The sequence below is a fragment of the Gastrolobium bilobum genome, unplaced genomic scaffold (genome assembly GCF_033153095.1).
Source record: "Gastrolobium bilobum isolate Gb01-03AN ecotype WA unplaced genomic scaffold, APGP_CSIRO_Gbil_v1 utg1103, whole genome shotgun sequence".
NCBI lineage: Eukaryota > Viridiplantae > Streptophyta > Magnoliopsida > Fabales > Fabaceae > Gastrolobium > Gastrolobium bilobum.
Genome location: NW_026895762.1, coordinates 1 through 25,415, shown reverse-complemented (window position 1 = coordinate 25,415; position 25,415 = coordinate 1). Strand labels below are relative to the sequence as shown.

The 25,415-nt window shown below is 36.3% G+C and overlaps 2 protein-coding genes across 4 annotated transcripts; one reads left to right on the top strand and one right to left on the bottom strand.

Moving 5' to 3' along the window:
- The first annotated feature begins 4,294 nt into the window (after positions 1-4,294).
- Positions 4,295-4,852, top strand: LOC133295691 (uncharacterized). Its single transcript, XM_061494544.1, has one exon. The coding sequence runs from the start codon at positions 4,295-4,297 to the stop codon at positions 4,850-4,852; it is 558 nt and encodes a 185-aa protein (XP_061350528.1).
- Positions 4,853-6,007: 1,155 nt separating this feature from the next.
- On the bottom strand, positions 6,008-19,637 carry LOC133295687 (disease resistance protein RUN1-like). 3 transcript variants are annotated; one of them, XR_009749386.1, is made up of 9 exons: positions 19,116-19,637; positions 17,654-18,758; positions 17,282-17,551; positions 16,385-17,161; positions 15,641-16,299; positions 14,627-14,786; positions 6,740-6,816; positions 6,560-6,638; positions 6,008-6,128 (listed from the first exon to the last, which is right to left on the bottom strand). XR_009749386.1 is itself a non-coding variant. In XM_061494537.1 (5 exons), the coding sequence occupies exons 1-5, from the start codon at positions 19,628-19,630 to the stop codon at positions 15,712-15,714; spliced, it is 3,255 nt and encodes a 1,084-aa protein (XP_061350521.1). In that variant the 5' UTR covers positions 19,631-19,637; the 3' UTR covers positions 15,436-15,711. The 3 variants fall into 3 exon arrangements, 1 of the variants encoding a protein (XP_061350521.1); XR_009749387.1 differs by lacking the exons at positions 6,560-6,638; positions 6,740-6,816 and having other exon boundaries at positions 6,092-6,128; XM_061494537.1 differs by lacking the exons at positions 6,008-6,128; positions 6,560-6,638; positions 6,740-6,816; positions 14,627-14,786 and having other exon boundaries at positions 15,436-16,299.
- Positions 19,638-25,415: the final 5,778 nt, after the last annotated feature.

The following is a 25,415-nucleotide window of genomic DNA, read 5'->3' as shown; positions in this document are numbered from 1 at the left end:
GATCGTCTAACCAATATGTTTTCAAAATATGATTTTCTGAAGGATGTCAGTCCTGCCGAGGAGGACTGGAGGATTAAGGTGAAGGTGGTTCGGGCTTGGAAAGTTCCTAACTTTCAACGTAGAGAATTTGACGACAACATTGAAATGGTTTTATTGGATGAACAGGTAGTTGTTAGCGTTTTTTAAATCTTGGTTCTTGCGTTTTTTAAATCTTCCATTTTTTGTGAGTTGGCTGTGTTTTTTTGTAAGGTGGTAGGATCCATGCCACTGTCAAAGGTTATTTGCCGGTGCGGAAGAAAATCCATGAAGGAGACTGCTATTTTATAAAAAAATTTGGAGTTGGATTCAATAGCGATGTGTTCAAGCCAACCAGGCATCAATATCATTTGTCTTTCAATTTGAGGACTGATCTTAGATCAATTGTTGATTCTAATATTTCTGCGAGTGAATTTGATTTTGTTGATTATGACATCATTGAGAAAGAAACATCTGACTCTCCTTATTTAGTGGGTAATATAATTTTCCTTACTGTTTTTCGTTTTTTAATTTTTGATTTTTGTTTACAAACTCTTTGCTGCTCTTTTTTTTTGTAGACATCATTGGTTTAATATCAGGAATTGGTGAAGTTTATGAACGTGTGGTTTCTGGTAGGAAGACGAAAATGATTGTGTTGGAGCTTGACAACCTGAGGTATTGTAAATTTTATATTTAAAAAGATTATTTTTTTCGACCTCTGTTTGATTATATTTTTCGCGTATTACAGTTGTTCTTGCTGCAACTCATATGAAGGGGTCACAAGCTGGAGTGCACTTTGTGGGAGCATTATGTGGATGAAATCCAATCTTTTATGACAACCAGCGACACTCCTCATCACGTCATGATAGTCCAGCTAGGCAGGATAAAATGTTTTAGGGGTATGATTTTAACAATCTTTTTTGACAAAACGTTATGCTTCTGTGTTCTGTTTAATTCACATTTTTTTTTGCTTTTCGGTTTTTATTTGATATGCTCAACTCGATAGGTAAGGTTGGGTTAACCAATACAAAATATACAACGAGGATTGTCATGGATTCGAATATCCCAGAGATCGTTGAGTTCAAAAAACGGTGTGTTTGTTATTCTTGAACTCATTTGACAATTTATTAAGTTAATCATTTACGGTGCATTAATTTTCTCTCTATAGTCTTTCGGCTGATGGTGTTGAAAGTAATCTGCGGATGACTCAGTTGTCTACTCAATCATCCTATTCTTATGAAAATGATTTTCTGAAGGAGACTGAAAAGAAGTCTATCAGTGATGTGAAGCTTTGTGGCGAGGTAAATATAGAATTTTTGTTTTTTCAATTTTCTTGAATTTTTTGAATAATATCAAGTCTGTATGAATGATGTGAATTGTTTGCCTGCGATTGCTATATTTAAGGTTACAACTTGCATCACGTATGGGACTATAAAATCTATTGAGAGCAAATACAACTGGTGGTACAAGTCTTGCAAAAAATGTCCATTTTCTGTTTGTGAGAATTTTGAGAAGTGGTACTGTAAGAACTGCCAAAAACATTGGGAAGATTACTATCCGAGGTATTGTTTTTAATCGGTTTGTAAATTGTCTTTAATCTGTAAGCTTAATATTTTTTTCTGATATACAATTTTGCAAAACGATAGATTTAGTGTTCAGGTAAGAGTTGTGGATAACACAGATTCTGCATCATTTCTTCTGTTTGATCGCTACTGTGTGTCTTTGTTGGGGATGAGTGCTGCTGAATTGCGCGAGTTGCATTTCAAGAGGGTTTGTATTATCGTTGCTATAAAATATTGATAATGTATATTTTGACGTAGAGTGCACTATGTTCGCGCTGTAGTTCTTTTTATTTTTATTTTCCATGTTTACTGGATGATCGTTTTTTTCTCTAGGGGTGCAGATTTGGATCAATTTCCAGAAGAGTTAAATGTTTTGAATGAGAAGTCCATGTTGTTCAAGCTAAATATCAAGCAAAAGGATTTGAACTCATACAGCGAACCCAAGTATCAAGTTTCTAAAATTTGTATCAGCAAAAACGTAATCTCAGCGTTCCTTAAGTCTCTTATCTCTGACATCGATCCAAATGTATGCTGCTTCTCTATTTCTGTTGGGTATCCATTTTTCTTATTCATTTTGTTGACTGTTGTTGGCTATTGTATATTACAGGATGAAGCAAATTTCGAGGATGCACGCGAAAATGAAATTGTATCATCAGAACCAGAAAAGGCTGCGTTAACCCAATATTTTATTTTATATTTTCATGTTATGCAAAAGTCGATACTTGACATACCTTTATTTTTCTTTTTACGAAATAATGAATAGGATGTTGAGAGTCAGACCTGTGATAGTGCTGACGTTGGTGATATCTCTATGATAATGTCGACACCAGTGATCCATTCTCATGATTCCATTGCTGGAGAATTCAATTTTTCAGCTGTTCTGACAGCCAAAAAAATAAAGCTTGAAAAAGAGTTACGTATTTTCAAATCTATATTTATAATTCAATCGTGTGGCATGTATATTTTTTTTTCTTTTCGTAATATAATGTGCAAACTACGTCATTTGCTGATATATTTTTTTCAATGCTGATTATTGTATTTTTTTCTTCCTTTTTTTAAAATAGATTTGACGCAGAAGCAGATGAGAATACCTCGTAGATTGGTGTACTGTGACTGAAGAGTGGTTTTTTTGTGTCTTGGAGACAATATGTTTACTGAAGAGTGGCTTTTTTGTTGGAGTTACATGTTGAACTGTTTACATCGTTTTCTTTATCGTGAGATTTATGAAATATTCAAAATATTTTGTGATGTTTTGCTGTGTTTAGTTCAGCCAATGATAACGCTTATGGAATGTATGTTGATATATTTGATAAACGCTGTGTTTTTGCAATGGAAACCTAAGCTGTTGATCTATGTCATGTTATGTGATATGTTGCTATGTTGAAATCCAAAAATTTCCTTTTTTGACAAATAAACACATCTTCTTGACATCTTGACGTTTATAAAATTTTTAAGTCATTATTGTTACAATAAGTAGCTTTAATTCAAATTTTTTCCCCATATATTTTAAATTTTAAGTTTGAATTTTTATTAACCTTTGTTCATTGCAATTCAAGAAATGTCTTTTTGAAAGAAAAAAAAAAGAACATTTCTAACTACTAAAAACAGATTAGGATACAATTTCAAATATATGTCTTTTTTTATCCTTTGTTCATTGTTAACCTTTGTTCATTGCAATTCAAGAATTATCTTTTTGATCCAAAAAAAAAGAACATTTCTAATTACTAAAAACAGATTACGATACAATTTCAAATATATATCTTTTTTTAACCTTTTTTTATGTTTCTTATTTTTAAAATTTAAATTTTTATTATCCTTAATTCAAGCAAGGACTGATAAAACAGAAATTATAATCTGACATTTTGGAGAGTTCAAATAACATATCTTAACAACTGATATCATATCATTTAACAACTGATAACATATCCTTAAATTTTATTGTTTCCTTTTTAATTTTCTTTTTCTTTCCACATTGTTTATTTTTTTAAAATAATAAAAATGGAATTTGGAACGACGGTGTATGAGTATCCTCATCTCTCATCAAAACGCTGCACCTAATATAGCCTACAATCAGCGTATTAATTCACGACCATCTCAGGTTTAATGACCGTTTTGAATTTTGCAGAAAAAATGTTTTGGAAATCGATTAGTGTAATTAATCAATTAAAAGCTTAATTCAAATTAATCTCTCCTCAAAATGTTGCACGCTGCACTTATCCACGACGTTCCAAATTCCAGGCTTCCAGTTAACGTGTGCAGCCAATGAGTTGCAGACCATTTAAAATCGCGCGTCGTTCAAACATGACCAGCCGATGTCTACGTTAATCGTTTGCCTATGTATCGTTCTACGTCATTATAAAAATGCAGTCGTTTGTCTATTTTTTGTATTCATCTTATCTTCCGTGTATTTTTCATCCAAAGTTGTTCATCCTCAGATTGTTCCATGGCTGCTTCATCGTCACACAAGTGCATGAAAATGAAGATAACCGGTGTCCAGTCTCTGCAACATCTGCCGTCAGATGTGTTGCTGTTGATATTTGGAAATGTGGCGTCTCATTCAATTGAGGACATCACTAACGTCAAGATTGCTTGCACCGAATTTCTTCAACTTGCCAAATCAAATTATGTCTACGAGCGTGTTTCGTTGGATAAGTTTGCGCTGGGACCATTGGAGTGGGTTACAAATGCGAAGCCTTTTCCTTCACCGAGTTAGGGTCATGGGCAGTGAAGAAGAACAAGGTGAGGCGTACTACGACCCACTGCAAGTACACAAAAGGTTTCGACAAGTTCAGTTTTTGAAGCGATGTAGGGAGAGTGGCAATCCGGAGGTGTTGTATCGTGAGGGCTTGGTCAATTACTTTCGAGAAACATCGACTTCGGATATGCAAGCTTTGGCTCTTGAAGGCATTAGGACTGCAGCGCTGAAAGGTCATCAAGATGCCAAGTACGCATCATCCATCATATTGATGGCCAGTGTTGATGAAGATGAGAGGTCTGTGGGCTTTGAATTTTTTCGTGCGGTGGATAATGAGTGCCTTTTGAGGCACTGCAGACGACGTGTAAGACTTTTCATCAGGTCCTTATGGGTGCGCAGGGAGATGGTTTATCCCGGAATACCCATTTGCAATCCCCGCATATGTGAAACGCGATTCTCTGAGGATGACCCTTCCTCATCAGAGAACCATGAGATTAATAACATGCTTGGGAATAAGATCTGTCAATGTTGCAAGGCAGATTTTGAGATCTACTTATTTTGCATAATGACTATACTCTAATTTACTCTTGGTGGTGTTTGTAACACCCCGTTCTAGAACCGGATTGTTATCATTACGTACGGCATTAAGCGCAGTTACAATCACATTGGTTCAATTAAAAACTAGATAAATTTTTCCTTTTTAACAAGCCGGATTTAAATTAACCAAGTGCGTGATCATAACCATATATGCTTTGCGGAATAGTGGGACAAAACTTAGTCTTATGTTCCCATTTTATTCGACAATACGTCATTAAATGTCTTCATCTCTTCGATTATCAATTAATTCTACACTCCTTTTATGATTCCCATCTCCTACTATGTTATAGGATTTTTCATTATCTACGCGTAGGTTCAAACCGCGCCCAAATCGGAGCTCCGTAGCCCAAGTTATGAATTTTCAACGAAATGAGTGCTGAACCTACTGTTCTCGGCGCGATTAGCGTGAAACCGGCGCGATTAGCGTGAAACCGGCGCGATTAGCGTGGAGCAACAGAGGGTTTCCTTGTATTTGGCGCGATTAGCGCCAGAGTGGCGCGATTAGCGCAGGGAAATGTCTCCCTCTCTGTCCCTTGGCGCGGCTAGCGCCAACACGGCGCTAGTAGCGCCAGATTTCTGGGGACAACACCCAGCTTGAGTGTTTTAACCCTAACTAGAGTTGTACACCTCCAAATTACACAATCTTGGTCTCAATGGAAAGCTAAGAAAAGGATCTACCACTTCCATTAAGACACAAGGGTCCAAATCTATCATATAGGATACGAAAATTGGACAACAAGACGGGATATCATTACTTTTTACATGGGTTATCAATCCTACACATTTTACAACCTATTTAACAAGCTTGCGATATCCCTATACCATTGCTTAACTCCCATCCTCTCATCATTGATTTAACGGAAATTGGGCAGCATAACCTTTGTTTTCTCAACATTTCCCAATCTAACAGCTTGGCTCCTAATAGACAATTCAGCTCAACATTTCCAATATTCATCATGCATTCATAACCTTGAAGTAAATAGATTTAATACAAGTTTAAATACATAACGGGGAACTTAGCTACAAAAAAACGATGATTATCCCTTGGCTCTCATCAACAAAAGAGATATCCAATGGCATGATCATAGGCTAAGTCCATCAAATATAACGAGATATACATACGTCAATGCTATCAATGATCGATCCTATACATGTAAATCTACAAAACAACATGTATGATCTCAAAACATCATTTTCTTCATGCATGATCTACTGCAAATAAGGTCACTTGCCATCAGAGGCTCCTGCAGCTTCCTTACCTGAAAAGGGGTCCCCACAACACGGGGTGAGATATACGAATATATCCAGTAAACCAGGGGTCCTTGGAGCATCTCTCCACCCCACAGTTCCATATCAGTGTAATAGCAATAACAATAATAATGCAGTAAATACATATCTATGCAAAGTGCAATACATCTCCAGGAGAAATCCCTCGAGCTCTCAAGCTGTCCTAAGGAAACTCAGATGCAAATAGTCCTACTGGCCAGCTAACTACCAAGTATGATTTACGCATCGTCATGCAACATACCAACACAGGGAAACACCATCCTATGCCACACCAAATGCATACACATACATATAACAAAGCATTACACTATTTTATTGCATTTATATACACAATCACAACCTCTACCCTTTCAGGGCTTGGTAGAACAGTCAAGGGAATTACACCCAAGGTCCGAAGGCTTACCTCAATGCTTCAGTCGACCTTTGTTCTTCACCAACAGTTTCAGCAGCCAATTACAATAATCACTCTTTTCAAATAAAACCTACACAAGGTTTAATGCAATTAACACATATTGCATCCAATAACATCTCCTAGCTATCAACCAAGCTATCCAATTCATACCAAACCTAAGCATGAATTTACCTATTCCAATGAGCTAATCAAGCTCCATAACTTGCTCCAACGGTTGGTCACCCAATGTTGGTCCAATTGCCTCAATCCTAGACAACACCAAGGCTTAATCAACAACCAACCAAACCAAACCATTTATTAACAATGCAAGAAATCCAATATCTAAGTGTCATATTCTTGCCATTTTTCAAATATACTCATTTAGCTATCTAGGCTCATTTTCACCGATTAAATGTCGTTCCTAGAATTTTTCACAACATGCTCTAAGCTCCATTCTTCCTAGAACATAGCTAATTTTACAACATTTCATCAAAAACCCTAAAACACTATTCATAAACCCTAACTCATGCAATTTCAAGGAACCATGATGTTCAAGGGGTAGAATCTTACCACCAACGGTTGCACAACCAAGCAAGGAGCGTTCCTCAAGCTCCTATGGAAGTAGAAATTCCCAAAATCCCAAAATCTCACAAAGGGCCGAATTTTTGAGAGGCAATATCTCTCTCCACAATGCTCCCCACTCAAAACTGAGCTTAGATTATGAAAGAGGGGATGATTTAGAGTGGTTTAGGCTTTTGAATCACCCAAAACGGTTGGGATTTGCTCTTCCTCTCTCTTCCTCCCTCCTTTCCCTTCTTCTTCTTTCTCCTTCTTTGCTTCTGTTACTCGACGGGGGGTTGGGGAAATGGGGCTCTTTTTGGTGTCTTAGTCACTTAACATAGGTTAAGTGACTTTAAGCGGGTATTAGTTCGTCTATCTATTCAACTCCATTAATTACCAAACTTTACCCAAAAGTCTGGAATATCATTCTAGGAATATTTTCATTTTTATTTTTATATTTTGGGCACTTTTGACTGTACCCATTTATACCCCTTAATTTTCACTGAGTACACTTTTTAACTCAGAATTGACCCTATCTCACTTAATTAAGACTTATACTTAATTTTACTCACTAAAACATGCTTAATTATTTAATTACATGTAATTCGCTAACTAATTAGGTTAGGGCTATTATACATCGATTGGAGAGGGGAACGAAGCATGCCTTATATAAGGGCGTGGATACCTTTCCTTGTAGGAGGCCTTTTGGGGGTAACCCAAAACGTAAAACCGTGAGCTCGACGGTGCTTGTGCGCGAGGCAAAGCGGACAATATCCTGCTACAGGGTTTGAGGCTGTTACATTTGGTATCAGAGCCTGGCCCTGGACCGGTGTGTACAGCGGGGACGCTGTATTCCCAAGTGGGGGAGGATGTAATGTCCTACATCGGTTGGAGAGGGGAACGAAGCATGCCTTATATAAGGGTGTGGATACCTTTCCTTGTAGGAGGCCTTTTGGGGGTAACCCAAAACGTAAAACCGTGAGCTCGACGGTGCTTGTGCGCGGGGTAAAGCGGACAATATCCTGCTACAGGGTTTGAGGCTGTTACAGTGTTGGTTTAGGCTTTTTTTTATCTGTTTTAGTTATTTTATGTGTTGCATTTTGTAGTTTCTTATCTTTCAAGGTTCAGTTATTATGTGATGTCAACTTTTAAATTAATGATTGTTTACTGTTTTTTTCTTTTGGTTTGTGTTTTTTCATATACTGTAGAGTTTATTTCATTTACTTTCATGTCTGTAGAGGATGATTACATTATACAAAATTTCTTTTTGAAATAAAAGGCAAGCCCAACTTAAACTGATGGTTACAAAAAAAAAATAGCTCTTTGTTTGTTTAGGGTTGCAATATTTTACTCAGAACACTTCTCCACAGTCATCGTTTTCAACTTACAGTCACCGTTTTCAACTTCTCACTATCCCCAACATGCGATTTCGTTTATAGAGTAAATAATGTACAAGAGTTTATGCATTGGAACAATAAGAGTCATATTAGCAGACAATTTTTTTCCAATTTCGTATATAATTCAATTTCGAGTATTTGGCTATTAGAGTGCACCTTCATAATAAAAGGCCTGATTCCTAAATTAATTTGTCAAATCAGTATGACTGCACAATCCATTTCCAAGCAACAAAAAAATGTACAGAGCAATTATTATGACTACACAAACTGTTGGGGATTTTTTTAATTACTTACATCAATTATAATCAGTAATCCAAATTTTCATCTGTGTTGTTAAGTTTGTGATTTTGGACGCATTACAACTATGACTTAGTATGGCTGTTTGTTGGTTTAAAAAAGGTTTTGGTTGGTTTCCTATTTTGGTTCAACAAAGTTCACGGCAAATTTTAGTTTTTGGATTGTTTAATCCGCGTTGCAACAGACCAATGAAGGAGTATTGGATTGTATATAGCATTGCCATAAATGACTCCCATGTGCTTCATTCTTTGTATAAGCTGAGAGTAAATTAGAGTAAGAAGTATCATGTGCACTATACTCATTCTTGAATGCCAAAGGTCATGCATCAAGAAACTTCCCTGTCATCGAGTGAGCATCCCCAAGTGGGGAGTACATTATTGCCCATCGGTTTTGACACTAAAAAACAAAACCTGTGGCGCCAACAAATCAGCTTTCCCAATTTTTTTAAAAAATTTATGTGTCACGGCAAAAAAAAAGGAGAGAAGGAACGTTTCCCGCCAAGATAATATTAACTCATAATATTGTCTCTTCATATTCCAACTGCCTACACTCAGCTGAACTGTGGTTTCAGCATCCTCTTCTTGCAACAGTGAGCGAGTTAATCAAGCAACAGGAATCGTTAAATGTACGTTGTGAAGCATCTCATACGCAGGTATATAACGTTTCAATATCATCATGTCTAACGACGAAAATGAATTCAAAACACCTTCGAGGAAAAGAAAGAACCAAGGTCGCATTGAATCGAATCAGTTGACTGGTAACGACGATTTATGTTCTTGCGTTTGACAGTTATTTCTCATTGTACTATCTAATTCATTGAAATCATTGTTGTGTAGAAAATCTTTTGGGGTCTTCTCCCTCCCCCGTTGGCAGGTAATTTTAATTCGTCATAAATATTACTTGCCGTTAATGGAATTTGTATATTAATCTCAACACAATTTAGTTAATTTTGATATTGTTCCTTTTTTAAATATGTAGCATTTCTGAGGTAGGCAACATGAGGAATGACATAAGCTGCAACAAACAACGGCTATGTAATATTACAAATGGTCTGTTTCGTTGTTTCTTTCATCAACAAGTTTTTTAACGTTGTTTCTTAGCGTAATATAACACACGGTTATGATTATGATAAAATCGTATCTAATTCCTCCTTTCCACACATTATTAAATCGTTTCCTTTTAATGGTATGTAAATAAGCAATATTCCATAAACTTTGATTAGTTGTGTTCTTATATAATGGACTTTGTAAAAAAAAATTTTGTAGAAAATCTTTCTCCATTAACTGCGTCCACAATTGGCAGGTCAGTTTATTACCTGGGTTAACTCTTTTACTAATCATTAGTGAGTATGATTCCTTCTTTTTTAAACATACAACGTTACTCAGATCACTAGTATGAGCTCGGAGTTTATACGTAACAAACAACCTCTCTAGAAGTACCACTCATGATGTGAAGGAAATAAAAGAATTTTCAGAGTGGCTACTTAAAGTTGGGGATGGTGATCTTGGAGATGATGAAGACAGAGAATTTATGATAACAATTCCAGATGAATTATTGATTACAGAATCAGATGATCCCTTTCCAGATATGGTTAATTTTGTTTATCCGAATCTCTTGGATAATATTTTAGATCTAACATTTTTCAAAGAACGTGCTATTTTAACTCCTAAATTGTCCGATGTTGCTATGTTGAACGAGCACCTGATGTCTATGATTCCTAGTGAAGAAAGGACATTTTTGAGTTCTGATAAAATTTTGAAGCAAGATGTGGCTTCCTCTGTTGAAGATGATGAATTCACACCTGAGATCTTAAATACATTATCGTGTTCGGGGATTCCTGATCATAAATTAACCTTGAAGGTTAAAGTTCCAGTAATGCTATTGAGAAATATTGATCAGTCCAGAGGTTTATGCAATGGCACAAGGCTGCTCATTACAAAATTGGGGAATCATGTTGTTGAGGCAATTGTTCTTACAGGAAGCAATATAGGTGAAACTGTGTTAATCCCTAGAATGACGATGAGCCCATCAAGTCACACATTTCCTATAAATTTCCAAAGAAGACAATTTCCCCTGATTGTTTCATTTGCCATGACTATCAATAAGAGCCAAGGACAATCTCTTTCTCATGTTGCAATTTATCTCCCTAAGCCTGTCTTCACTCATGGGCAATTATATGTGGCACTGTCTAGAGTAAAGAGCAAGCATAGATTGAAGATATTGATATTTGATGAAAACGGTTGTGTTACAAATAGTACCCTTAATATAGTTTACAAGGAAGTATTTCAAAGATTAATGTAGTAAATTTCCTTCTGTCTACTATGAGATAACATCACTGCTTGGTACAGGTAAAGACAAAAAAAAATGGCAATGGAGTGCATTTTTACTTATATTCGTTACCGTTTGGTTTTTTTAACTGCTACTTTTTTTCTTATGCAGGAATCATTTTTCATGCACACATGGTATATTGTTAACTGCTATTTTTGAACAAACAATATTCCATGGTCATCAATATATGGATGTATTGTTATAACACTTTTTATTTGTACTCACATGTTCATGTGTTTTTTTTTCATACTTTCATTTGTAGATTCTTACTCATTCATTTCTAAGAGGATGAAGGATCACAAATGTAGGTTCGGCATCTTACATGTGTTACGTTAATTTTTACGAGACAAACAAGTCGATTTTTTTTCCTCCGTGCAACGCACGGGTAATATACTAGTAATCATACAAGATAATGCCAATATGGTTGATAAACAAAACGACATTGCCTACAAAAATGATAAAAACAAAGGCATAATCATACAAGAATGATAAGGAATAAAAACCTCAATTGTTGAACAAGACATAGGAGATAAGTCATGACTATACTAATAAAAAAAATATTGATGAATTAGTTATGTCAATGCTTGATAGTGACAATGATAATCTTAGTCTTAATAATTGATAAATAGGAGAACAATTGATTTTAAATTTGATTAGTTATGTTTTTTGCTATTTGGATTTTTTCTGAATTGGACTTCATAAAATATTATATATTTTTAAATCATTTTTCATCATGTTTCTGAATTTTAAGATTTGATACAAAATAATAGTCTGACGGTAGCCGATTTGTATTGCGATGCAACAAGCTTAATTCCCACTACTAGCTAGCTTCCACAATATAATCCCTCGCAGAGATGCTTGCAAGTTGAAACCTTATTTATAGCATTCATCTGATAATAAACAGAGAACATTAAATTTTCGGTGATGTTAAAATGGCAGGTAAAAATGTAGGTATAGAACATCTATAGATTTCTCATTCTTATCAATCACACGATCGGTATATCTTATTTATATTTTGGTAAACGTATATCTTATTTATTATTATTATTATTTATTAATTATCAATAATAACCTCTTAAAACACATGCTTGTCTACTCAGTAGGACTTACACAAATTTCACACTCAAGTGCACCTTACGTTATTCTTACATCTATTAATGTCAAAATTTTCAATTTTGTTAAGAAATATTTGGAGCGGCGACTTGCGTGAACAAAGTTGGGCATTCAATCTGAAGAAGGAATGAAATTAGATAACACATCTGATGACAAAGAAGAGGATGTCAATCCCTTGGGGATTCTATACCAGGGACAAAATTGGGAAGTACGACCTGAAAATCAGTCCACTTTTCAAGATATAAGATATCGAGATGCAAATCAGGATTCCTGACTTTGAAGTCTATGATCATAATCCAATTTATGATGATTATCCGATTGTTGATAATTATCCCATTTATGATGATTATCCATGTTATGATGAAGATTCAGTTTACGATGATAACACAGTCTATAACAAATATGATGGTGAATCAGATTATGAAGATCTAATAGAGGAAGATTTATCATTTGAATTTTTGTCTAAAGAAATTGAGATCAGTGGAGATAAACAAGATTCGAGGACGAATCTTTTCCTAGTAAGGGAGAATGATGCACTCATAGTTGTCCCATTGTACATGGCTCAACCATTGATTCAAGAAACTCGTAGTCAACTAGAATTGTGGCCTAATAAGTATGGCCCAATTGTTGAAAAAGGCAATGATTTGAAATATAACAAATTACAATCGAATCCAAGTCCTAGTAAAGCAACAGATGTGATTGTGATTTGTTTGGGAAGAAAAGGAAAGCAACATAATTGGCGTGATTTGAGATTAAAGATTTAGGATGTATTTTGAATTATTTATTTGTAATTTTTTATTAATTATTGTTATATTTATTTTATGAAGTTTTATTATTTTTAGAATTTTAGATTTAGAATTTCGAATCAATTTGTAATTAGTCTATAAAAGGGTGCTTATGACCCTTATTCTAGGAGTTGAATATGTTGTTAATAGAAATTGAGAACAAGAGGGTTATTCTTTTGTGAAATCCTAACTTTCTGTTTAGCCACTTTTTTATGCACTTTTTTTGAAATACAAAAGCATCAGAAAACAATAATATAATATTTTTTTTTGGCAATGAGATATGAAGCTCTACACAGATGAAATTTTGTTGATGAGATATGACTAAATTTTTTCTTGAATTTAGTTGATGGGTTGATGGGTCTTGGGTTTAGAAATTTTTGGGCTATGATTGGGGAAAGGCACAAGTAGGTAGAAGAAAATTAATATATTGGATCGGTTTGGATTTGATTGATTTTCATCAACCAATCCGAAAACCGATCCAATCCAATTAAAATTTGCGGTCTTTTTTTGGTTTTCAGTTTTTCGGTTTTCGATTTATTTGGTTATCGATTTTTCGGTTCGGTCACTACGGTTTGAATCGGTTTGGATCGGTTGTTAAACACCCCTAGAGGAGAGGTTCTCTCTTCCGCCACCGCCTCTGCATTTGATCTTGTTTCACTTCCAGTTCGGGTTTGTAGTCATAGCTTGTTCAAATCTCCTCGCGCCAACGTCCGTCCGCCATGTTGATCCACTACTACCAACTCTTCAGACTGATGGTCATTCCAACTAATTTGTTGTGCTACCGATTTCTCTAGCTTATGTTCCGCGAAGCTTTGTTTTTTAGTCTTCTTTCTTCCCAAGATAGAGTATTCATGTTATTCATCATCCATCTTGAGGGAGAGTGTTAAGAAGTTCCTCTCGAGGAGGAGCACCGTCCATGTTGCTGATATTCATTCCAGCACAGTTCCTCTTGAGGGGGAGAACCATCCATGTTGCTGATGGTCATTCCAGCACAATTGTCTCTGCCGATGGTCATTCTGGCATCGTCCATATTGCTGATGTTCATTCCAGCACAATTCATCTTAAGGGGGAGCATCGTCCCTCTTGCTGATGGTCATTCCAGCATAGTTGTCTCCACCGATGTTCATTTCGGCACCATCCATGTTGCTTATGTTCATTCCAACACAGATGTTTCAGCCGATGTTCATCCCAGCACCGTTTCTTTTCGTCGATGTCCATCCCGACGCCATTTTTAGCACATTGTTGATTTTTGGTTCCTCATTTAGGAGATTTATTTTGATGTTATGTTACTTAGTCTTTCCTGTTTAAGCTTGTAGCATATGATTTATATGCTCCAGCTTGAGGGAGTGTGTTAGAGAATAATATAAACTATTAAAAAGGCCATAACCCAACACATTAAAGTTTTGGGTTGAATTGATTCTTTATACGGTATCAGAGCTTCAGTGACCACAAGGTCACGAGTTCGATCCTCACCGCCTTCTACTTTCTAGTGAAATTAAAATAAGTATAAGGTAAACCAAAAATTGGGTCTTTGTAAAGAGCTCTCTTATGAGGGGATGTGTTAGATTATAATATAAATCATGAAAAAAAACTCTCACCTGACACCTTAAGATTTTAGATCGAGACAATTCTTTACTTATGGCTTCTTATACTTGGGTTCTGATTCATTTAAACATGTTGAACTTGGGCTTTAAAACCTGATCCATTTGCTGGTGGTCGTTTGATAACCTGAGATGGCATCAATCCTTATGGATATAGCTGCAGGATCAGAACTCACATCGTGTTAATACTTGAACCTGTCAGAGCACACAACTCCACTAAAATTGACCATTGCTATATGATCACGTGTATCTATGTGAGGCTGAGACATTATAAAAAGTGTAAAAAATCTCACTTGAAATAAAAAATCAAGTCAATTAACTTTCAAATATGTACCGATTGTTAAGGCTTCACTAATTACACACAATTTTTGAATGTGAAGTTCCAGCACAGTTAAATGCTATTAAACAGCCCATTCTTGATAATTTTAATTAGATTCTTATAATGAAGTCTAAGTAGATTAAGTGTGGAAAATTCCAGATCAAAATCTTAACCAGATTCTACTTAAGCATTTAACACTTGAAAGGAGAAACCAAAGATATAGTGACTCTTTATGCATCAGAAATCTTTTTTCTCAGTTTTTTCCCGGTTAGTCAGAAATCTTTTTCATTATTTTGGCTAGTTTTCAATTATCAGATCGAGTGATATGAGATTTTTTATAAACTTCTTTCATTGTTGTCATGAGCAAGTTGATTTAAATGACACATGATTGAAACATTATACAATTCTGCATTAACAAGAACCAATAAAACCGTAATCTTATATGCCAAAATATGGATTCAGATACAGTAAAAGCATATTAGCCATAAAAAAGACCATAAATTGTATCATCCCTTCTCCACTTTCTAATTGCCACCTTGTAGTCACAATTAAACTTGGTGAAAGAGAATTAACAGAAGGATCAAGTTGAAGTGAGTTTCATGAATTTAGAGACCAAATGGTATCCAGGATAAGCTAGTTTACCTTAAAAAAGAAAAAAGAAAAAAACAAAGATCATGAAAATTTCTTCTGACCTTATTCCAAATGCAGCTCAAATGCAGTTGGTATTGCTTTTTGTTAATCAGCCTAATGTGTATGGCCATGGCTAATCATCAATTCCTAAAATTCCACCCTTTTGTGCTGGCAAATTACCAGTATGCATCTTCTGAAACAGTTCAAGATCCTTCTTAAATACCCAATGATACCCACAATTCTTCACCTCCAACTGCGCACCTAGGCCACTTCTTTCTCCATATGATCCAAGATGATCGAACAAAACTTCCATCTTGATATCTTCAAGATCATGCGTCTCGCCCTTTTTGCGAGCTGCCCGACTCATAAAATCAACTGATTGTTCCCTAGGGAAATAGTATAGCCACATATGATCTGATTCTACTGTTACCAGACCTTCATCGAGTCTGCACAGGGAATAGCCACTTATGATCTGATCTGCTTTACAAGTAAAACGTATCTGTAAATAGGGTATCTGTTCATTTCTCAAAGTAATTGGATCAGTAAGTGCCACAAACACTACACAGCAAGCAATGCCAATCCAATTATTGTCATGCATAATGGGTGACAGGTCTACCCTTAATGAACAACCCACAGTCTGATTGCTGAACCACCTTGGTATTTCACTTCCAGGAACAACAATATCAATCCAACAAATGCCAGAAGATGATTCTTGCCTCGCCTGGTAACACAAACAAAGCTATATCTTAGTTCATAGTTCATAAAGAGTGCTGGGAGAAGGAAGGAAGAAATAAAGAAGTATGCACCTGAATGACTTCTGTTATCCATGGAAAAATCATACTACTGCAGCGTTCTCTCTCACCCAAATTTGGGCAGTTGAAAACGTATAATTTTCGTATTCTCAAATGCTCAGGAATGTATGTACCTGAAGGGGTACCCAGAGGGAGCTCCGGCAAAGATGTCAAGTGCTTGCAATGGGACAAGTTTAAAAACACAAGTTTGGAAAGCTCCTTCAGGCTACAAGTCAATCTAACAAAATTGTTTCCCTCTAAATATAGTCTTTCTAAACAATGTATACTTCCAATAGCATCAGGGATTTGTACTAGATCGCAGAAACTTAGATCAAGATATCTCAAACAAGAGAAGCTAGGCAAGGAGGGCAACAAACAAGTAGCTGAATCTTTATGTATTCTAGAATACAATAAAGGGTAAGGCAACAAAAACCTTTTGAAGATGGAGGATGTTGATTGGGAGTGCATAACAGTTTCACTTATATCAAGCTTCTTCAAATGCTCCCCATGACTTGTTAGCTGGTTATTTAACACTTTTGAACAGCCGGAGAGATTTAGATATTCAAGAGAAGTGAGACCCACTATGCTGTTGGGTATGCTTACTAGATTTTTGCAGTTTTTCAAATTCAAGACAGTAAGCTTTCTTAGATGACCAATGGATGGATCTATCTCCACAAGTTTTATACATCCTTCAAGATCCAGTAACTGAAGATTTGGGACCTCTCCAACATCTGGCATCTTGCTAAGATTTTTGGAGTGGCTAAGATCCAGCCTTATCAAATTAGGCATATACTGTAAAGACCAACAATAATAAACAGATTTACTTTCAAAAAAGGGAAAGAAAATGAGAATTTATGCTCCTGATTTCATTTATATTTCTAAAAGAAAAATAAAAAAGAATATTCATAGTACCTTCTTGCCTTGCCATAATTGTTTCAAGCTGCTATGCTTCAAGTTCAATGCAACAAGCTCATCCGGCTGAAAACTTGATGGCAAATACATGAACGGATATTCTCTCCACCCAACATATCGTAATTTATTACAAAGACAATTGAGGCTGCCTGAAAATTTCACATTACTGAGTATAAGCATTCTAAGGTGACTCATTTTTGACAATGCTTCAACCGTCAATCTTCCAGTTTCTTCTTTACCATTCAAAGCTACAGCTTCAACCTTATTTTCCTAAGAGATTGAAAAAAAGAAGAAGAGAAACTTATATAACTTCCACTACATATAGAAAAATCAAAATATAAATTTTTTTCTATTTTCAAACAACTAACTCACCATTTTCTTATCCAATGCAACCTTGCAGAAATCTTTATATAGCCAAAGTCGGCTCCACTTTCTTGGTTCCTTGGGTGAATTTTCTCGAACTATTTTTCTTCCTAGCTCTTGCAACAAATCATGCATTTTAATATGTGGAAATCTAGCATAATAATCTGAAGTGGTTAGGAGTGATTTATCAATGAGAACTCGTATTCCAATATCAGGTTGAAATCCACAACAGTCTAGACATCTCTTAACTAAATCCAACGGCTGCCCATTGAAGAAACACGCAATATCTAGAAATATTTCTTTTTCCATTTCTTCCAATCCATCATAACTGATTCGGAGCACATCCATGATATCTTTGCTTGGATTTTCTCTCAATCTAGCCAATGCACTTATCCACTCAGAGACATCTCGACCAAATAAAAATGAGCCCAATACTTTAATTGCCAGTGGAAGGCCATTAGCATAACTTAGTATGTCATATGTCAAAGCTTCATAACCTCTCCTAATATCATCATATTTGAAAGCTTTTCTACAAAATAATTGAAGAGCATTATCACCATTCAAGAGTTCGACTGTGTAAACATTGTCCACTCCATACTCTCTAAAGATATGCAAGTCTCTAGAAGTAATGATGATTCTACTCCCCGCACCCAACCATTCACGATTCAAAGCTAATTTCTCTAATTGTTCAACTTGATCAACATTATCAAGAACTATAAGGACCCTTAGATGACCAAGCCTACGTCGTATCAAATTAGCTGCTGTAAAAGGATCGGATATATGAAGGTTTTCTTCATTTAGAGCTTGACGTAGAAGTTGTTTTTGTACATCAATTGGATCAGACTTGTTTACATCAGCAATGAAAAAGGAAGCATCAAATCGATGAGAGATTCTTTCATATAAAAGAGTAGCAAGCGTTGTCTTACCTATTCCACCCATACCATAAATTCCTATAACCTGAACAGCATCAACTGAGCTCCAAAGTAAAAGCTTTCCTAATTCTGCTACTGGAGATTCTATCCCAACTAGATCATTTGGAAGACTTGAAATTTCCTGATCCAATAATATACTAATTATCACTTTAACAATTTTTTCAATCTCTGCATATTGAGGCCTGAAAGTTGAAAGAAAAAAAAAGAACACAAGATCAACACCTAGGAAAACCAAAACAAAATGTAGATATACAGGTCAACATAACAGAGTATATTTTTTACATATTAAAAACTATTTTCATAGAGCATGGAAATTTGTTCCCAATTTGAGTGTGAACTCTTCAACATATTATACAATACTCTCTCTCTCTCTCTCAATTATAGTTCGAAAAGAGGAGATAAATCAATGAACACCAAATCAGTAATAAACAATCAATATCAAGAGTGGCATGAATTTAGTTCTTTCATGAAAACCTTAAATTTGCTTAATCAAGTGTTGGTACAGGCTATAAACCATAAATATCAGTGAAGATACTTACTTATCCCGTACATCCCAACCAGAAAGATTGGCAATTTCTGTCAGATCTCTTCTCCATCTTTTCACTTCCACCATCATATCTGAATCTTCTTTGAATCTTTCTTCATGTTCAACAAAGGCTTTCTCATAATTCCCACTTTGTTTTCTCACTTCAGACGGATCAACATCATAGAAAACAGGCAGAACACGTCGTTTTCCTGATACTTGAACGCAATCGAGGATCTTTGCGAGTTCTCGCAAGCACCATGTTGAGGAAGCATAGTTCTTTGAGAAGACAACAATAAAAATTTGAGACCCTTCAATTGCTTGAAGGAGCTCAGGTGCTATGGATTCGCCTTTCTTGAGCTTTGTATCATCTCTGAAGGCAACAATATTTTTTCTTTGGAGAGCACCGAAAAGATGATCGGTGAAGTTATTACGTGTGTCTTCACCTCTGAAGCTGACAAACACGTCATATTTCCATATCATCCGAGATGAAGAAGTGCTTGTTGTTGTTGAGGAAGATGATGAAGCCATTAAATTACAATTGCAAAAGCCGAAGCAAACTTGTTGAGGATGATATATATAGCTTTGATATTTCTACAGTGAATGTAACATTTTCTCCAAAGATGTCGTTTTGGTTAAAAGTTTAAAAAATTACAATGAAAAAGATTATTATAACTTTAAAATAAATTATAATTATAAAATTATTTTAATTTCTGTCTCAAAATGAGGTCGTTGTAGATTTAATGTAGATAAGTTATCTATGTTGATTGTAGAAAAAGTGAACCATATATATATATATATATATATATATATATATATATAAATTACTGTGAATATGCAATGGAACGGAACCACAAGTGTTTCAGGAAATAGAGAAACAATGGGTAATGAACAAATATAAATGAACCTTAGAGTTAAGACTTAATAGTCTTAAGTTGGTGAATACATACTTCAATGACTCTGCTTCCTATGTGGTGAAGTTGGGTTGCGGCGGGTAAGGGAAATGCTTCTTCTTCTTTCTTTATAAAGCTGACATGAACGCCATTTAGGTTGAGGCGTTGACTCTGGGCAGCTTCTCTCATTTTACATTCTAATAATTGAGTTACAATTTTCAATCCACGTTAGGAGGAAAGTTCTGACAATTTTCAACGTGTCCATGTTACTCTGACAATTTATTGAACGTAAGCCAAACGCATCCACCCCGCATCCACTTTTTTTTTTTTTTTGGTATCCTATTTTATTTTATGTTATTTATTAGTTAACACTTCGACTGTTATCTAAAGTTAATATGAACATATTTTATTTTTCCATGAACTTTTTTTATTAGGGAAAATTGAATTGAGTTTATAAAAAATATTTTGAGTTTGAGAAAGACTAAATTATAAGTTTAATTCAATATATTAAGATTTATTAATCTTGCGAATTTTATTAAGAATTAAATAAATATTAAAATAATATTTTTTATTATTGTTGTTATTTATTATTTTTATTATTGTTATTACTATAAGTAATACTTTTCTTGGGTTATATTTATCTCAATTTACATAATAGAAATAATTTTTTTACACACACAAAAGAGGGGTGAATCCCTTACATGTGGGTCACACTTATAATTTTATTTTTACAATATGAGATAACTATTTTCCTACAACATAAGAAAATATTTCCCTACTTTTCTTATGTTACATAATAAATATATTATTTCTTACACTCATATTTTTTTAAATGAGTCTTACAAGATTTTTTTTCTTCTCCTTCAACTCTCTTTCCCCTTTTATTTGTTATTTACGTAGGAAATAATATTTCTTTTAGATAACATAAAAAAGTGTAACCCTATTATTAAAACAAGTCAAGTCTAAAACTGACTCAAATATAAGTGGTTCAATATTTCACCCAGTTCAAAAAAATAGGTATTTATGGGTTAGATCAAGGTCAGATCAAGAGCAGGGCAACTGAATCAATTTTTTTGCACACCCCTAATAAAGACCATACATAATCAAATCTTAAAGGTTTAGGTTGTTATAGCCACTAAGGCAAAATCATCTCGCGTAGAGAGGGTGGGATCTCGCTTATTTGACTAAGCAAGTTAACGTGAATTAACCAGAAAGGAACCATCATTATCGAGATCAGCAGCTCCAACAAGTTGGCCACCACCTGAACCTATAATAGCCCTAACCTAATTAATTAGTAAATTACATGTAATTAAATAATTAAGCATGTATTGGTGAGTAAAATTAAGTATAAGGCTTAATTAAATAAATTTGAGTCACTTTGGAGTAAAAAGTGTACTCAGTGAAAATTAAGGGGTATAAATGGGTGTAGGAAAAAGTACCCAAAATATAAAAATAAAATTGGAAATATCCCTAGAAAAATGTTCCAGACTTTTGGGTAAAGTTTGGTAATTAATGGAGTTGAATAGATAGATGAATCAATACCCACTTGATTCCACTTAACCTATGTTAAGTCATAAAACACAAAAAGGAACCCATTTCCCACCCCTTGCCCGTCGAACAGCCAGAGAAAGGAAGGAAGAAGAAGAAGAAGAAGAAGAAGAAGAAGAAGAGAGGGAGAGGGAGAGGGAGAGGGAGAGGGAGAGAGAACCCTAGAGTGAGCAAATCTTAACCGATTGGAGCGATTCAAAAGCCTAAACCACCTAGAATCTTCCCCTCTTTCATAATCCTAGCTTGGTTTTGAGTGGGAGTCCTTGTGGAGAGAGATATTGGCCCCCAAAGATTCGCCCATTTTGAGAAGTGTGGGGTTTTGGGAGTTTCTACCTCTATGGAAGCTTGAGGAACGCTCATTCCTCTATTGTGTGATCATTGGTGGTAAGTTTCCACTCTCTTTCACATGATTCTTGGAGATTTGCATGAGTTTAGGGTTTATGAATAGTGAATTGGGGGTTTTTATGAAATGTGATTAAATTAGCTATGTTCTAGGAAGAATGGAGCTTAGTGTATGTTATGAAAAATGCTAAGAATGGCATTTAATCGGTGAAAATGAGTTTAGATAGTTATATGACTATACTTGGTATATTGCAAGATTATCATGCTTGTTGATGAGTATTCTCGCAATGTTGAGTTATGGTGTGGTTGATTGGTTATTGATTGTGCCTATATGGTGGTTATGGTTGAGGCAATCGGACCAACCGTGATAGACCAACCATTGGAGCAAGGAATGGAGTTGGATTAGCTCCTTGAACTAGGTAAGTTCATACCTTGTGGTTGATGAGTTGTATAAGTAGTTGATAGTAATGAAGTATTATTGATGCAATGTGTTGAATTGCATTACATCGTGTGTAGGTGTTAATAATTGAAGTAGATAATTGTTGAGATTGGTGAAAGAACAAAGGATAATTGGAAGCTTTGAGGTAAGCCTTCAGACCTTGGGTGTAATTCCCTTAATTGTTCCACCAAGCCCGGAAGGGGTAATGGTTGTTATGTGTATATAAATGCAATGAAATAGTGTAATGCTTTGTTATACGTATGTGTATGCTTTGGTGTGGCATAGGATGGTGGTTCCCTATGTTAGTATGTTGCATGACGATGCGTAAATCATACTTGGTAGTTTAGCTGGCCAGTAGGACTATTTGCATCTGAGTTTCCTTAGGACAGCTTGAGAGCTCGAGGGATTTCTCCTGCAGATGTTATTGCACTTTGTATAGATATGTATTTACTGCATTATTATTGTTATTGCTATTACACTGATATGGAACTGTGGGGTGGAGAGATGCTCCAAGGACTCCTGGTTTACTGGATATATTCGTATATCTCATCTCGTGTTGTGGGGACCCCCTTTCAGGTAAGGATGCTGCAGGAGCCACCAGTGGCAAGTGGCCATACTTGGACTAGTAGTGATGCATGAGGATCCTGTATTTTGATATTATACATGTTGTTTTGTAGCTCACATGTATAGGACTGTAATTAATAGACAATTGATAGATGTATGTTCTGTTTATTTGGAATGGACTTAGCCTATGCTCATGCCTTTGGTTATCTCTTTGTTGATGGGAGCCAAGGGAGTGATCATAGTGTTTTGTAAGCTAAGTTCCATGAATTGTAATGAATATGATTTGTAATTGATGATTACCTTAAGTTCATTATATGCATGCTCTCTATGTATTGGATTGTTGAGCTGGAAATTATATTAGGTACCTAGTTCTAAATTGGGAATTGTTGAGAAAACAGAGGTTATGCTGCCCAAATTTTAGTACAAGCCATGAGGAGAGGTTGGAAAAGTTCTAGGGTTAAGTTAGATGGTTGAACAAGTGTGGCTTGTAAATGGAAATGCAACCTCCCTAGAATTAGACTTGAAAAATGGGGGTATTGGAATTCCCTGGCAGCGTGCTTCAGCGCCCAGGAGCGCGCTCAAGCGCTCTGCTGCCCCTGTGTGAGCCAATGCTCACTGCCTCCTCGCGCTGGAGCGCCCAAAGTGGGGGCTTAAGCGCCCAAGGTTGCGCGCTTGAGCGCCCTGGTTCGCGCTTAAGCGCCCTTCGCTGCAGAATGATGGGATGCTTACTGTCTCTGCGCGCTAAAACGTCCCAAATGGGGGCTTAAGCGCCCAGGATATCGCGCTTGAGCGCCCTGGTGCGCGCTTAAGCGCCCATTTACACTGAAAGACCTGATGCTCTCTGCCTCCGTGCGCTTAAGCGCCCAGATGGAGGCTTTAGCGCTCGATAACGCGCGCTTGAGCGCCCGGTAGCGCGCAGGGCCTGTGTTCAACACCCTTTTGTGTTGCTTCAAATTGACATAACTTGGGCTACAGTGCTCCAAACGAGGCGCGGTTCGAAGCCACGCGTAGCTAATGATTAGAAGAAGACATTTAGTAACCTTTGGTCTAAGGATATAAGAGTATGATGTTAAGCTTAATTCATTTTATTCCGCAATGTAATATGGTTATGATCACGCAATTGGGCATTATAAATTCGGCATGTTTTAAAATGAAAAATTTGACCGGATTTTAATTGAACCCATGTGATTGTAACTGCGCTTAATATCATAATGCGATGTTAACAAACCGGTTCTAGAACGGGGTGTTACATTATATGGTATCAGAGTAGTTTCGTCGGGAATAATTGTTAGCTATTGTTGTGTATGCTTAATGTTTGATGCTTTATAGTTGTTTTAGCACTCTTGATGATTATTACATTTGTGATCACTAAGTGTGGGCCTGATCAACTCATTTCTTTGTGTAACATGTGTAGTGACATGACGAGGCACCGAAACAACCCCGGACCATCAAACACCAATGCTCAGTCAGAACCTGTTGTGGCTGCTCTTGTGAGGCCCAGAAGTGGGCGTGGGGCAACGGTCGTACAGCCTGATCCAGTGGCTGAAGCTCTTGCAGTCGTTCAGAGGGAGTTGGCTGCTAGCAGGCAAGCCAATGAAAATCTAATGAAAACAAATGAAGACTCGCGGAATGCTATGGCCGTGATGATGACCGAGTTGAGGACGTTGAGAGGTCCTAGGCCCGTGAACCAGCAACCCACTCCTCCTCCTCACACTGCTACGCCTTCTCCACCTCCTTCACAAGAAGAGGGTGTAGCAGGTAACAATGAAGGTGAGGCTAGTCATCCTTCTGGAAGCCACAGTCATCACACAGAAGTTCGTCAACCACGTGTAGAGCATGTTGATGAACATGAAGCGGAAGAGAGGAGATTGACGGCTTTTCGGAAACATAAACCTCCTTCTTTTAAGGGGGGTTATGATCCAATGGCTGTAGAAAAATGGATCCAGGCGATGGAGAAAATCTTCAGGGTGATGAGATGCCCCGATGCAATGAAGTTAATCTACTCCGTGTACATGCTGGAAGAAGAAGCGGAGGATTGGTGGACTAATACCGTACAGCCCCTAGAAGCTGAAGGCCGGGAAATCACCTGGCGGTTGTTCGAGACATTGTTCTTGGATAACTACTTCCCTAGGGAGGCTAGGGAACAGAAGCAGAATGAGTACAATGACCTAAAGCAAGGGTCGATGTCAATTGACCAATACTTTGCTAAATTCAACGAGTTAGTGAAATACGCCAATTATGGGAGAGCCTTGCCCACTCCAGCTGAAATGACCTCCAAGTTCCAATGGGGTCTGAACGAAAAGATGTCTCGGAAGATGTCAAACTGTGACATTCGAGAATTTAGTAGATTTGTAAATCAGTGCCGAAAGGTGGAAGAGGTATACAAGGGGTCACAGATCAAGAAGCCTTCTGAGGCCCAGGCACCTAATGCCAATAAAGCAACGAGCTCAGGTTATTGGAAGAACAAGAAGATGAAAGACAAGAAGTTGAATGTGAAGAATCCATTCGACTTATTCAAAAAGCCCGGAAC

What these genes read in the sequence shown, in the direction of transcription:
- LOC133295691 (XM_061494544.1), top strand. Translation starts at nt 4,295, where the DNA reads ATGGGCAGTGAAGAAGAACAAGGTGAGGCGTACTACGACCCACTGCAA.
- LOC133295687 (XM_061494537.1), bottom strand. Translation starts at nt 19,630, where the DNA reads ATGGCTTCATCATCTTCCTCAACAACAACAAGCACTTCTTCATCTCGG. An exon ending in TTGCATTGGATAAGAAAATG is followed by an intron (nt 17,552 to 17,653) that starts GTGAGTTAGTTG and finishes TCAATCTCTTAG; the next exon opens with GAAAATAAGGTTGAAGCTGT. An exon ending in AATTATGGCAAGGCAAGAAG is followed by an intron (nt 17,162 to 17,281) that starts GTACTATGAATA and finishes TGGTCTTTACAG; the next exon opens with TATATGCCTAATTTGATAAG.